The sequence below is a fragment of the Talpa occidentalis genome, unplaced genomic scaffold, assembly GCF_014898055.3.
Source record: "Talpa occidentalis isolate TD23 unplaced genomic scaffold, MPIMG_talOcc4v2.1 talOcc4.2, whole genome shotgun sequence".
In the NCBI taxonomy this organism is placed as follows: Eukaryota; Metazoa; Chordata; class Mammalia; order Eulipotyphla; family Talpidae; genus Talpa; species Talpa occidentalis.
This window is the reverse complement of record NW_023602073.1, coordinates 142,103,209-142,117,933: the sequence shown is the minus strand read 5'-3', so window position 1 is coordinate 142,117,933 and position 14,725 is coordinate 142,103,209. Positions and strand designations below refer to the sequence as shown.

General features: G+C 47.2%; 1 protein-coding gene across 1 annotated transcript in view; it reads left to right on the top strand.

The window, feature by feature from the left end:
- FNDC1 (fibronectin type III domain containing 1) overlaps positions 1–14,725 on the top strand; it is an 80,147-nt gene that overhangs the window by 39,798 nt on the left and 25,624 nt on the right. The window contains exons 6-12 of the mRNA XM_037518793.2: positions 514–612; positions 2,070–2,187; positions 3,953–4,140; positions 5,137–5,244; positions 7,624–7,812; positions 9,776–12,274; positions 14,009–14,109. Of these exons, the coding sequence (XP_037374690.1) occupies positions 514–612; positions 2,070–2,187; positions 3,953–4,140; positions 5,137–5,244; positions 7,624–7,812; positions 9,776–12,274; positions 14,009–14,109 (3,302 nt within the window). The remainder of the gene's footprint in view (positions 1–513; positions 613–2,069; positions 2,188–3,952; positions 4,141–5,136; positions 5,245–7,623; positions 7,813–9,775; positions 12,275–14,008; positions 14,110–14,725) is intronic.

Genomic DNA, 14,725 nt, shown 5'->3' with positions numbered 1-14,725 from the left:
TCCAATATACAAGGGGGGGGGTGTGTAGCTGAAAGAACAATCCAGAAGCAAAATTTTGCATTTAAACTCTTCCCTTTGCTCTTAGCAAATCTTCAGTCTACATTCTGAGGAATCAGGTTCCAAAGAGCCACACACCCCTTGGGGTTCTGGTCTGTTCTCCCTTTTTTTCCCTCCTCTCCTCTATTTTGGGAGTAAAAAGAAATTGAAGGAATTATGAGGGTATATTACAACCTTTACTTTTAAAATATTGCTCATCCTTCTTTGATGTTGATGATGATGTAGGTCATCCCACGTTTCAGGAATTCTAGTTAAAACTCACCCACATTTTCCAGCATCGCAATGCTCTCTGGAGTTTAGTCCCTGTGGTTCTTGCCTCCTCATTAGTCGTCCTGGAGAAGTAGGCATGCCACCCGAGAGATGAGATGGGACAGAGGGCAGAGGAGGGGGTACAGAGAGCAGGGGTGTGTGCTGGGAAACCGGCTCAGCTCCTCATCCCCTGCCTTTGGTCCACAGCCTCGGAGTCGGTGTACGTGGTCTCTCTGCAGTCCATGAACTCCCAAGGGAAGAGCCAGCCTGTCTACAGGGCTGCCCTCACGAAACGGAAGATTTCAGGTACTTTCCTGGGGATGCAGTGGGTGGAACTGCCACCCAGGGTGGATTCAGTGCTGTTTCCAAATGCTGCTGGCCGGGGGTGCCACAGTGCGCAGATTTTGTTGACTATACAGGAGGCAGCAGGGCTCAGAGGCTGGAGCACTGCGCTGGTGAAATATATCCCTCTATGTGCTTTGCATAGCTTTAGGCATGTAGATTTGTCCCGGTGGATACAGCCAAGCTGCGCTCCACTGAAAGGCACAGGCCGAGCCTCCTGTAGGTTACCTGTGAACAGAGGAAGAAGAGTAGGTGTGGCAGGGGCAGCAGGCAAGACATGCCCTTAGACTTTATTTCAACAAACACTGAATAAAATTTAGAAGAGTGACAAAAGTTGTACCTTGGTTGCTGGTCACTCACTGAGGGATGCTTTTCCCATAACCATTCACAAGTATTCTTTATTTTACTCATGTATTAACAAATCACACATATCTTTTCTAGATCATGGGCTTTCATTTAAAGAGAGGCAACTACAACTTAATTGTTTTCATGAACTCACAAATTATTCATGAATTATAACTTTATAGGCTATAATATGTTTTATTACTACATATTATAGACTTACATTTATAATCATGGAGTTTGCATTGTATAATAGATGTCCTGTCTACATGAATTTATTACACATCAACCGTGCTTATTTAAGTTTCTATCACTTTTTCAACAGGTTATATATGTCCACTTTCCTTTCCTTGTAGTAAAAACCACATTCTTTTGAACATGGTCCTTGCGAAATGAAAAGAAAAAAACAAAGCAAGCAAAAACAAAAACAAGGGACTAATTAATAAGCAAAGATATTTTTTGAGTCTCAATTTATATTGGAAATTGAATAAAAACCAAGCTTCATGATGATGACATATTCTACTGTAAATGCAAATTGAATTCTATTCTGTATTTGATTATGAGTTTCAATTTCATGGAATCTCATATTTTAAATTATGTGGACACTGGGCTCAGTATGATTTGTTTGAACCAGAATTCACCTTTCATGCCATGATTCTCATGGAAATATCCTGACTTGAACCTCTTTAAATTTTTGTTTCCTGTAAAAAATGGGATTACTTCCCCAAATTTCCCCAAACTCACAGGATAGATTGAGAAAACACTGATTTCTTGCAGCACCTTTGACTAAGGCAAAGCACCTGGTTTTGCACTTTTTTCCTGGCAGCTGGGTTGAACAGCTTCTAAAGTGAGCTGCCTGTTGCTTAGATGGTGGCTGAGAGGAGAAGAGTGGAGGTTTGTATATTTCTCTGTTGACCAATCAGAGAATCACTTAACCTCCCATTCATTTCAGTTTATCCTACTCAGAGTGTAAGCCACTTGAGCCTCATTCAGGGTGAGTAATAAATTCTGGCAGCCAGAGGAGGTCCAGGCAGAGCCTGTTGCCTGGGCCACCTCCATGCCTCTCATTGTCATTTCAGAGGAGGATGAACTGGACATACCTGAGGACATCGCTGTCCGTGTTATATCGTCTCACTCTGTGCTGGTAGCCTGGGTGGATCCTGCTATGGAAAAACAGAAGAAAACGGTTGCATCGAGGTACTTTCCCTTATGTCTTTGACTTTGTTTTACGTATGAGACCTGTTGCTGTTCTGCCCCTGGAGACACGCGTTCACTGGAATGGTTGTATTCGGGGACGTAGAGGGACGCCGTCCTCTTCTGTAGCTGACAGATGGGTGCTTCTGTGATGATCGAGCTCATTGTGAGGACGATCACTCATCCTCCAGGACCTTGGGGGCAGGGCCTGGGCGCAGCACGACTCAGCTCACCTGCTCAGTCCCACCTTGCGTCTGGAAATGTCTAGATTCCATTTCTTTCCTCACTCTCCTTCAGGGGTTGCTGTCTTGTGCAGAGGCTGTGGGCCCCTCTTGGGAGGAGCCTTGCAGGAAGAAGGGGTCTGCATGGAGCGCCGGTCAAATGCCTTGCACGCAAGAGGTCCTCCTTCTAGGCCTTTTCCAGCCTGGATTGCTGCATGTCCAGCTCATTTGTTCAAAACAAACTGCAGCACATTTCTTTCAAGCCGTGACATGATGCTGTTCCGGCTTTTATACTGATTTGCACTAGCAGTAGAAGAAAAGGCATCTTAAGTTTTGAGTAATTTTTGTGTTAAAATGTCTTCCCAGGTGAATACCAGTTCTAATTAAATGACGGGTCAACATAACATAACAAATATTATGTGTGAAACGAAGGGTTTATAAGGCCAAGAGGAAGCCAGAGATTCTGTATTTTAGTCATTATACATTAATTTTTGAAACTTAGTGCAACCAGGAAAAGTAGGGTACTTTAAAGGGCATGAATGAAATGTAATGCTGATGATCTATATGCATGATGTTATCTGTGTGAGATGTAGTTTCTGTCACTGTCTGCTATTAAAAGAGACATCTGCTTCTTTGAAAGCTCTTGGAGGATTTACAGTGACTCTCCCCAGCCACATGGCCCTGCTCACCATTGGACTCAGTTTCCAACATCTTGATGAACATTAAAGAGGCCTTGGGCTTTCACAGCAGACCTCGTGTGTTCATTGATGTGCCTGCCATGTCTGCAGCTGAAGCCTTAGCCTGACTTATTAAATGTGTAATGAACAGCACATTTATAATACATAAATGTGTTGTGCTGGAAAGAGGTCACAGAGAACATTTCTTGGAAAACGAATCCAGCAACTGGCATTTCCAGTTACTGAGGAGTCTTCTGTCTGGGATGGCTGAATGTCATCATGTTGGGTGGTGCTGGGCAACTGTCCCTGATAATCACCCCAGAGCTCTTTTAGAAGCTCCCCTTCCTGTCTTGTTTGTTCTGCATTTTTGCTCCTTCTCAAATGTTACGTCCACTCAAAACCCCTGGTGCCTTCCCCCCAGACCTACAGAAAGCACGCCTGGCTCGGCATGAAATGGCTCTTCTTGCTTTCTGTTCTGCAGGGTCAAGATGCCTTCTACTGGTTCTTAATTTTGCCCTTTCCACATGCACCCCTGCCCTCACCCCCCCATCAAGGTGCACCTGGAAGGCACGAGTCTCAGCCGGCCATCCTCCTGCTTCCCTTCCCTTCCTCATCTCTTGATCTGTTGAGCAGTAAGACTCATGGTCTTGACAAGAAAGCCAGTTCCATCTTTCCTGGCAGCTCGAGACACCTTGGCTTGGAGTTTATGTGGATTCTTTGACTGATAATTTCATCACAACTTGAGATTGTTTCTCCTCTATAATTTCCTCAAAAGTCATCACCTACGGGGAGGGAGGGCCAGCGGCGGACCTCGTGAGCTCGGGGTGGGGCTCAGGCGACTGCTTCATGCTTCCCTCTGCGTTTTTCTAGACAGTACACGGTGCGCTACCGCGAGAAGGGGGAGTCGGCCCGGTGGGACTACAAGCAGATCACCAACAGGCGCGCGCTCGTCGAGGGCCTGATCCCCGACACCATGTACGAGTTTGCAGTCCGCATTTCTCAGGGCGAGCGGGACGGCCCGTGGAGCACATCTGTCTTCCAGAGAACCCCAGAATCTGGTTTGTATTGAAAAGAGCCTTTGAATTTTCAGTTTGGGGATTTCCCCTAAAATAAGATTTAATGACAGCTGAAAAAGCAGATAGTGGTAAGGCCCAGCAGCTTTTTTTTTTTTTTTTAAAGAGACATTAACCCTAAATCTTGGTCGTATTTCTGTGAATAAATACAAAGAGGCGGGAGAGCTGTTCTCTGGATCCATGTTCACACTCATGCTCTTCTCATTAGCGTGTTGTTCTGACACAGGGAACACATGAGACCCCTGGGGAGCCCCCATTAGTCCCCCTGGTGTGTGTGAATGAACGTGGCCTCCCACAGCTTTGGCGGGGAGGGGACACTATTTCTTCCTAAGACTGAGGCTATGCTTGATTCTGGGGGAACATTTTGTTCTGTATCCAAGGCAACAGTTCTCTTAAACCATGACTTTAAAAGCCTTATTAAAAAGAAGTTGGAATTAGATTTTAATTTCTTTTGTATATTTCAATATTTGGCAATGGGAAATTCTCAATTTCTAAAGGCATTTCCCCAGATATGTCTCAACTCATTTTATGAGTTGGTAGAATAAATCACTGGTTTATGCTTAAGATGTACGATTTAAGGGCAGTATAAAATAAAACCTGACACAGTAGCAATCCAATGAAAACAAGTATACATACAAAGGGTTAAGATGCAACCTATGAAGCTATCCGCAGCCACTGCAACACGGGGTCAATCCCTGGCCGGTCAGGGAGCTACCCACATGGCGCAGCAGAACTCTCCTGTCTTGCCCGCTGTTCCCCTCAGCAGTGTATTTCAGTCAGTCTGCCTGTTCTGTTCCCCGCTCTGTCTCTGGTGAATCCACTCATCGCCCACACCTCTGGCCTGTACCCCATTCTTGTATGCATAAATAAATAAATCTTGAAAAAAAAAAAAAAACAAACACAAAGCCACCAGCCATATGTCGTTTACTTTTATGAGTTCTGTTAGAGCACTGTTAACCCTTGTGTCCTTGTCTTTTGTAGCTCCTACCACGGCTCCTGAAAACCTAAAGGTCTGGCCAGTGAGTGACAAACCCACAGCTGTCACTGTAGCTTGGGATGCACTTCCGGAGACTGAGGGAAAAGTGAAAGGTAGGCGCCTCCCTCCTGAAGGGTGTGAACTCCCGTAGATAGAGATGTGGGTTCCACCATGATCCACATGGGTACTAGTGTCAGACTTGGTGACTACGAAGGAAGCAGGGAACACCCTACACATATGGGGTGCTGATTCAGGGGACGAGGATATCTCCCGGGGGCTCAGTAAGATCTGGGTATCCACAAAGATGGGTGTTTGTCTTCTCTATGCACTGGGGTTTGGGTGCTGCTACCAGGCAGGGTTTGCATGGTGCACTGTCACCCCTTCAACCCACACGTGACACCCTGCTTTTCATGCTGTGGGCCTTTTCATTGAGCTCCTGAGACCATGGAGAGGACTGAGCAGGACCCCCAGAATTCTCTGTCTGGAAAACATTTTAAAGGTTTTCTCCTGACAGTCTGTACAAATGTACCCTAAGAATGTTTTTTATTGTTCCTTTTTGTTGGAAGATAACTTTAAGTCAAATATGTTCAGAAACTATGACAAGTTTGTGTAAGCTTATAGAAATCTAAAAAGTAATCACTAATCCTTGAGCATTTCTTCATTGACAAAATGGAATTGTTGTTTTTTGTGTTCAACTAAGAGTTATCTTTGCTGTTATGCAGTCAGGAGTATCTTTTCATGCAACAATAGAAGTTCCAGAAGGTGGATGCAGGGTAGTGTTTTCTAAACTTAATGCTTTCTCATTTTCCAGTTTTTTAAGGCTATGCTTTACGGTTTTTTGTTCACTTTTTCCACTGGGATAAATGAGAAACAAATGAAGACAAGAACTCTTTAGATGGTTCCTTGACTCTTTCTTCATGACAGTTAAACCTTGGCTTTTATGTCTGTCTTGTGATGCTGAAGAGCCTTCTGAAAATTAAAAAAAAAAAAAAAAAGACATTCTTGTGGCTGAAGCTTTTTTGAGTTATAGAAAAGTCAATTATTGTTCTTTTATGACTTTTTACCATGCTACTTATTTATTTTTGTTCCCTCTCCCCATGTTAGTTTATATTTATAGCTTTTTGGTGAAAGAAGTGCCCTGTAGTCAATTTTGCCAGAAATAATAACAGCCATTGGGTTTTTATGTCCAAAAGCACTCACATATCTTAACCCTGCTTAGGTGGTTTTCAAGAAGGTGTTGTGGTGGGATTGAAAATTCTCAGTTACACTGGAGCATTTTTTATGTATGAGAAATATAAAACATAATAGAAGTATATACTTGGTTAAATATACGCTTAACAAAGTATACATTTTGGTTAAATTTTTTCCAGATGAATTGAAATCATAAAAAATCAGAATTACAAAATTTTATAGACTTTGGGTTCTTTTGATTCTTACTTTTGACCACTGCAAATGACTAGTTTGTTCATTTTCAATGAGAAAAGAATGCTGTGTCTTTTTTTTCCAGGCACATTTTGCACAGGCATTTTTGGTTGAAAGCCTTTTCATTGACATACTTTTTAAAGATTAGATTTTAGGGAAGGAAAAGAACTTCCAAACTCTGCTAGGAAGTATGTAATTTCTTGGTTTTCCTATAATTCAAATTTCTTGCTTAACTTCTACTCAGATGAACTTGATAAGTTCAGTAAATCTTGAGTTCTTTGGGAAGAAAATAGGCATAACAATTTTTAGTGGAGGGTGAAAGTTATGCTTTCAAACATGGTTTCCTTATATCACAGTATTTCCACATAAGCATAGAGTTAGGTCAGTTCCTGAATTTACTGTGATTTTCAAAGTTCAAGGACATTACATGTCTATATCTATAGCCAACTAAAGATGGACACATTAGACAATGCATAAATCTATTCTTTGCAGCTGTGCTTCATAGTTTAAAATCCTATGATGTATCCTTATCTGCAGATATTGATCCAGAACTTTTATAATCCCTACAAAAATAAGATTGTATTCCAAATACAGTTTCCCTGGTTTAATGTGCAAATAAAATAGCCCAGCTTAATAACCTGAAGTCCTTAAAGGCGTCAGCAGGTATTGTGAATCAGCTGCAAGCCTTTGCCATCTCTTTTCCTTGGTTTCTTTGATTCCAGATATATTAATTCTGTCATAGTAAATTAGTCAATAAATACAATGAAGAAAAGCCCAAAATACAGTGTAAAACTTTTTTGCTAAATTGTATCAAGACTGGCATCCTGGGTCTCCTATGTTTAACTTGCTGAAGATAGAAAATGGCCAGCTATTGACGGCCCTGCCTGTAGCCCCGGGGGACACTAGCTGTCTTCTGCGTGTCTTTATGCTCGGCCGCTGACTTGGCGTGCATTGCTAGAGTATTAATTTTAGTAATGCACGTTCTAATTCATCCTGCCCATACAGTCTGTCTGCTGGACACGGGACTGTTTTCAGTTTCCTCCTTCCAACCGTCTGCCAAATCATTTCAGAATACATTCTTTCATACGCCCCGGCTCTCCAGCCCTTTGGAGCAAAGTCCCTCAGCTATCCTGGAGAGACTACTTCTGCCCTAGTGGATGGTCTGCAGCCTGGGGAACGCTATCTTTTCAAAATCCGGGCCGCAAACAGGAGAGGACTGGGGCCTCACTCCAAAGCCTTCATTGTCGCTATGCCAACAAGTAAGCATTGTGTGTTTGTGGTTCTCTCTCATTGTGTTTGTGTTTCTCTCTCGCATTGTGTGTTTGTGGTTCTCTGTCTGTGTCCTCCATTACTGCTAATGGCGGTGTGTTACTTTAAATCATGCTCTTTGGTTAGAACTACTCTGTGGACGATTTTTTGAGCTAAGTTTGCATATTGATTTGCTTTTGTAGTCTCTTTAGAAATTAGTCTTCCCGAAGACTAAGATGTTATTGATTGCTCATAATGTTAGTAACTATTATAACAGCATCACTGTATTAATTAGGGAATTAATCTTCCATCACTGAGTAATCTGGGATTATGATGACAAGAAAAGGACATTTTTACAAATATGGTGTGATCATTTTAATGGACACTTTTTGTCAACTTCTAAATAGCATTAAGCATTTTTCATTTGTAGCCCACGACTTTAAGGTGCAGTTTTACTCAGAAGCATTTCAATAGCCTCATTTATCTGCTAGAATTAAAATCAAGCTGGTTAAGAAACCTGAAGATGGTCTTTGTGTTTGGAGGCTGTGCTTCCTGCTTCCACAGGTTTACCTCAGATGTTAGCAGCTGTGTCCTTCCTTCTGGGCTGTAAGGATCCACAGCCCACCTCACTCTTAAACAGTTTTGTCCTAGAAAACTGAAATAGATGAAGTTTCCCCCCTCTGAGTGCCCATTACTTTCTATAGTCTCCTCCCCAAGGAAATTTCCTTCCATCCATCCTGCTCTCAGGAAAGGTAAATCACACTTAATAGAAAGGTAGAGCACACTTAATAGAATGTCTTCCTACACCTGGAGTCCTTTTATCCTAGGTCTTACTTTGAAATTATCAACGTATCCTTTATTAAAGGGATTTTTTTAAGATTTATTTTTTATTTATACATGAGCTGGGGTACAGGCCAGATGTGTGGGAGGGTGAGAGGATTCACCAGAGACAGTGGGGAGCAGAACAGGCAGACGGACCAAAAGCACTGCCGAGGGGAGCAGTGGGCGAGCCAGGAGAGGTCTGCCGCGCCATGTGGGTATCTACCTGGCCAGACAGGATCGAACTTGTGCTGCAGAGGCTGCGGACAGCTTCACAGCACTGCGCTCAACCCTCTGTGCCATGGGGGAGGCCCTATCAAAGGGATTTCAAGCAATTAAGAACCTATTAGGGAGACTCCTTATAATGTCTCAAAATGTACAGAGTTGTTGCTCACCCCATTCACTGGCCAAGCACAGGGCACCCCCCCCCCATGTAGTTTTAAGTATAGATCATCCAGCATTTTGTACCAGTCTTATATTTATTTCCTGCCTAAGTTGTTCAAACAGCTGTAATTCATTTGTGATATGAAAATTTGCTATCAAGAAAATTATACCTAAGTGTGCATTTACAAAATCAGTGGATTACTTTAAAGCACTCATTTTATTTTATTTTATTATTTTTTTAAGATTTATTTATTTATGCATACAGGAACTGGGGTACAGGCCAGAAGTGTGGAGGGAGTGAGAGGATTCCCAAGAGTCAGAGTGGGGAACAGAACAGGCAGATTGACTGAAATACACTGCTGAGGGGAGCAGTGGGTGAGTCAGGAGAGGTCTGCTGTGCCATGTGGGTAGCTCCCTGGCCGGGGATCGAACTCGTGCTGCAGTGGCTGCGGACAGCTTCATAGGTTGCGTCTTAACCCCATGCGCCACCAGGGAGGCCCCTAAAGTACTCATTTTAGAATTCCTTCAAACAATAACCTGTGACATAACCTGATTTGAATTAGAGAAATTCAACTCACACATATTTTCTAAGACTTTATAGAACTCTAAGAGATTCCTGTAATGGGAAAGTAAGTGTCCAGGGCTGTAAAGATCCGAAGTCATTGATCACAACACCCAGTGTTACCTGCCTTGATGCCACCATCTTAACTGCTGCGTATTGTGTGACTTTCACCTACTTCTTTGACGCAAATTCTTTAACATCTGTTACAGCCAGCACGAGTGAGTCAGACGCTGGGCAGAAAACAGACACCGAGAACAACTGGAAGCCTGAAAAAACTGCTTCTCCCCCAGGCAGAAATGTCAAGAACCCCCTTCTTGACTTGAAGAACAAAATACTGGCTAATGGTGGGGTACCCAGAAAACCCCAGCTTCGGCCTAAGGTTAGGGCGGAAGGCTTAGATCTTCAGTCGACAGAAATCACCAACGAGGAGGAGCTGGATTCCCGAGAGGCCTCGCCCACCACGGCCAGGGAGACGCTGGGCCAGAAACCACCAAGTAGATCCGACCCCTCTGTCCTTGATGCCCGAAGGACTCCGGCGGGGGTCCGACCCCCGGTGACGCCCAGAAAGGAGGGTGTGGACACGCGTGGCTCCTCGCTGGTCTCCCACCCTCGTTCAGGGGGCCCCGCCTCCTCTGGCCCCCACGCTCGCCCTGAGGACGGCGCTCACCGCCCCTCGGGGGACCCCTCAACCAACCTGCCTGCCGGCGTGACTGACAATGACTCCCTGGGCCGGGAGGAGCACGAGCCAGGCACCGGCTCCCACCACCCTAAGGACACGGTCCCTCAGCCCCCCAAGCGGGCCGTCCACACCCGGCCGGCGCTGCGAGACCGCAGCCGGGGCCACCAGGGTGCAAGGCCGGCCCTGCCCGCTCGCAGGACACCCTATTCCAGGAATGGGGAGGAGAAGCCGGGTGCTTCAGGCCTCCCCTCGAGACCGTCTCCAGCCCAGGGGTCATCCCGGCTGCCGCCCACGCAGCCGCACCCCCGGGCTGCGCTCGCAGGAGGCGGGGAGCCCTCGGGTCCCCGCGCCCCAGCCGCGTCGGACGCCTCCGAGGGCGATGCCAGCCACGCAGAAGGCGCAGGGCGGCAAGCAGAGGCCACGGCCTCCACGCTTCGGGCCCGGCTGCCCGGGGGTCCGCCCGTCTCAGGACATTACAGTTTGCCCAGAGCCAGGCCCTTCGCTGCCCACGGCAGGTACCCGACCAGGTTTGGCAACGGCCGAGGACCTCGGCTCCAGCCCTCCAGCTCCCCGCAGACCCCCGCGTCCTCCAGGGCTCCCTCTCGGGCGAGTCCTCCCGCAGCGCCTGACCCCCGGCGCGGCCTGGGTGTCCATGGAGACGGCGAGGCGAGGGACACGGAAGACGAAAAGCCACTTCCCGCCACCATGGTCCTGGACCACGGGCCCTCCTCCCCCGGCCAGCCTGCCTCTCGGGGCCCGGACCAGCCGAGAAGGGGCCTCCAGAGAGGAACGAGCCTCCAGCGGAAGGAGCCCCTGACAGAGAACCCCAAACTGGCCGGGCCTTGGGCTGGTACGCACCCTCGAGGCAAGTCTCTACCCCCAAAGGCACAGGATGTTCAACAGAGCACAGAGGAGGGCTTGGAGGGTGGGTCCCCCAAGACGCAGCTGACCCCTGCTCGGTCATCGGCCACAGGGTCACAACCCCACCTGGGGCCCAGCGTGCTCCAGAGGATGACCCCGGGCCAAGGCCTGGGGGCCAGAGCCACCTCTCCCGACAGGCAGGCGCCTTCGCGGGCCTCTGTGTCAGAGCAACAGCCCCACGGTGCCCACAGCAAGGAAGCGGGTCATTTGCCTTCCAGAGCCAAGCATGTGCACCCCCAGGCTGGACGCCCCCACCCCACATCACAGGAAGGCGCTAACTCCTTCCCTGACCCTTACATGGCCAGCGGCAGCAGGTACCCGCTGACCGCGAGCTCCCGAGGGGTGCTCCCTGCGTCTCCCCAGAACCAGAACAGGCAAGCTGAGAGCAGACAGGGAGGAAGCCACGAGGACAGCGCAGAAGCAGAGTCTGCAGGTGTCCGGACGCCCTCACCTGCCGCACGGGCCAAGGACGCCGCCGGGTCGCTCCCCAAGCACCGCCAGGTGGAGGCAGACGACCTGCACCTCCGCAGATCCCCCGGCTCCGCCCCGCGGCCCGGCCAGCCCGGCGCCCCGCACCCCCACGCCCGCCCCAGGGGCCCGGGCAGAGCACCCCAGGCGGTGGGGAAGCAGGACGGGGCGCTCCAGGCCACGCCATCCAAAAGGGGACCCCTGACGTCAAAGTCTCCGCAGTCGGTCTCGGCTGAGGATGAGGAGGAGGACGAGGCGCTTTATGAAGGAGGCAGGGACGGGGACACTCGGGCCTCCTCTGCTCCGAGGTGGCCCGGCGGCGGCAAACCCGAGGACCGCGCCCCGGGGAGGGAGCCTGCCGTGGAGCTCGCGCCCCCCAGAGGGAGTCCCCCCCGGGGAGAGGACGCCCCTCCCTTGGACACCCCGCACCTCCCTCCGCACCTCCCTCCGCGACACCCCGCTCGCAGCCCGGCCACCCCTAGTCCGGCCGCGGGCACCCCGGCCCGGCCGCGGTCCCCCACCCGCGCCCCTCCGCTCTATTCCTCCACCACCCCGATGCTGTCGCTGCGCCAGCGCATGATGAACGCCAGGTTCCGCAACCCTTTGTCGCGCGCGCCCGTGAGACCCCCTCTCAGACAAGGTAATTGGCTTTTAACTTCCTTTCTCCTCCTGGTTCTCAATAGTGCTCTTGGCAGCCCCTGGGAGGCTTTTAAAAAATTTATTGAGCATCTGTTATATGCAGTTGTAAGTGTTAGGAGCTCACAAATGTCACATGATTCAATCTCCTTCAACCAGCCTCTTAGAGCTTGCCTGCTTGTGGGGGTTTTAGGACCAGGAAGCTGGAGTTGAGGGATCTGGAGGGCTTGCTGGAGGTCAGAGCACTAAGAAATGCCAGCAGTGCCAAGGTCCAGCCCTTCCACCCCACCCGGCTGGCCCCTCGGCCATGCTGCCTTGCTGAATTCCTTCACATCTGCTCTGAATCTGTGGAAATGTGTCCCAGCCAGGATGCCAAACTCAGGTTCTGTATTTTAGGTTATTTTTAGTTGCTGGTATGCCAAGGGCTATTTAGAGTCCTCAGCAAGGAGCCAGATACTGCTGGGCTCCATTTTGCTCTTGTTGAGTAAAACTCTCAAATGAACATACTCTGGAACAAGCACATTGCAGTCAGTGAAAACCTCCAGAAAAGGCATGATCAAGGTGATTGCCACACAGATGAGTCACAGGCAGATCTGTGATTTACAGTGAGGACAGAACTCAGCTATGAACTGGAGTGTAAGGGGACAGCACCCCCACATCCTTGGCAGAATTGTGGGGATGTCCCTTAGTCTGCTTCCCCTTAAGTATCACCTTGCACTCTGCATGGAATGAAGTCTTGATGAAGTCCTTGAAAGAATACATCTGTGTCTGTTAAGCTATGCATTGTATTGGTATGATAGCCCAACACTGACAGAACATTACCCATAAGCAGGTTAATTTTTCATTGAAAACTGACCATTTTAAGCAAGTCTAAGACCCTGATAATAGATGTAAAAGCCACATTCCCTTGTGCATATTAGAATGTGTAGAAATACTTGATTTTAATTAGATAGTTGAGCTGGAGAAATAAGTCTCTGCTCAGCAAATACTTGTCAGAAAGTCTAAGCACCACATCCCAGGGGAGAAGCAAGACCAGGGGGAATCCCAGCAGAGCCCTCGCAGAAAGGGCACAGATGGAAAAGGGCTTGAGATGAAGGCGAAAGAGCAAACAGAAGCAGCAACCCAAGGGAACTAGCTGGAACTTCTGCTTCCTCTCGGAGCAGATAATTCTCAAGCGGCCCAAGAGGTCAGCAAGCTTTGAATCTGCTCTGCGCATTTATACTCAGTGATTAATGGCTGGGACCTGAGTCAAACAGAAATAATTGTGGTGTCTAATCTATAACTGACTGAGATGAGCAGAGAAGCATCTAGTATGTTTTAGCCATGATTTTCTCCATCCTTTCCAAATCTCCCTTCCCCCAACTACCAATTGACTAAAACCAAGCTACAGCTACTAAGGTCGTAAGCTTTATCTGGAAAACGTACTTGTACTGAACACTCATTACCCCAATATCATCAGAAAATTCACTTTACCATATTCTTAAGAGACATTCATGTTTGTCATGAGACGTCCCAAATTAAGGCTCTCAAGCGTATACAAGCAGTTGGTTTAAAATTCTGTTTAGTGTTTCTCTGCGTAGCAATGTCTTGCTCTTTGTCATCTATCTAAGCAGCTTCTCAAATGAACTTCTCGTTTCCACTCCTGAGGCTTTCTTTTTATCTTTTATTTATTGTTTGAAGCCAACTTTCCCGGAATGTTGAATTTACCAGGTTCTGTTATCTTTTTGGTACTGTGTAGGTTATAATGGCAGACCAAATGTAGAAGGGAAGGTACTTCCTGATAGTAATGGAAAACCGAATGGACAAAGAATTATCAATGGCCCTCAAGGAACAAAGTGGGTAGGGTAACCTTCTTTACACATACAGTTGTTTTCTGCGGTTGGGAAGAGAAAAATGGTAACAATAAAGGGATCTTTTTCTTCTTTTTCTCTAGTGTTAACCATTCCTATGTTAATATGCTTGTCTATAGCCTCTTCCAGTGCTCAGAAAAATCTTTGATTCTCTTGAGTAAGTAGTTTAAATAGTTTGAATAAGTACTTTGCTTTTCCCTCCCAGCCAGAACGATCAGATCTGATCTGTTTCTTGACTGGGTAGGAAGTCACACAAAGGGAGGGTCTGGCCACAGCAATTGAACTTGGACAGGATCTCAGGTGAATGTCTGTTTTCCACTCCTGATAGCTTTATTTTATTATTTTATTTATTATTTGATTAAAGAACACACATATTTTCTGTAAATTGTGTTCAATATTTTGTAAAAGGAAGTAAGGGGGAAACAATGAATGGCACAAAGAAGTCCTGATTCAAATAGTCACGTTTTTATCAGATCATTTGGAATCTTCCAATAGTTGTTGTTCAGCTACAATAAAACAGAGTTAGTACTTTGTGGATGTTTAAATCAGCCACTTCACTGCCTGCAGTTAACATAAACATCCAGGGAGGTGTGAGTGGGCTGAGT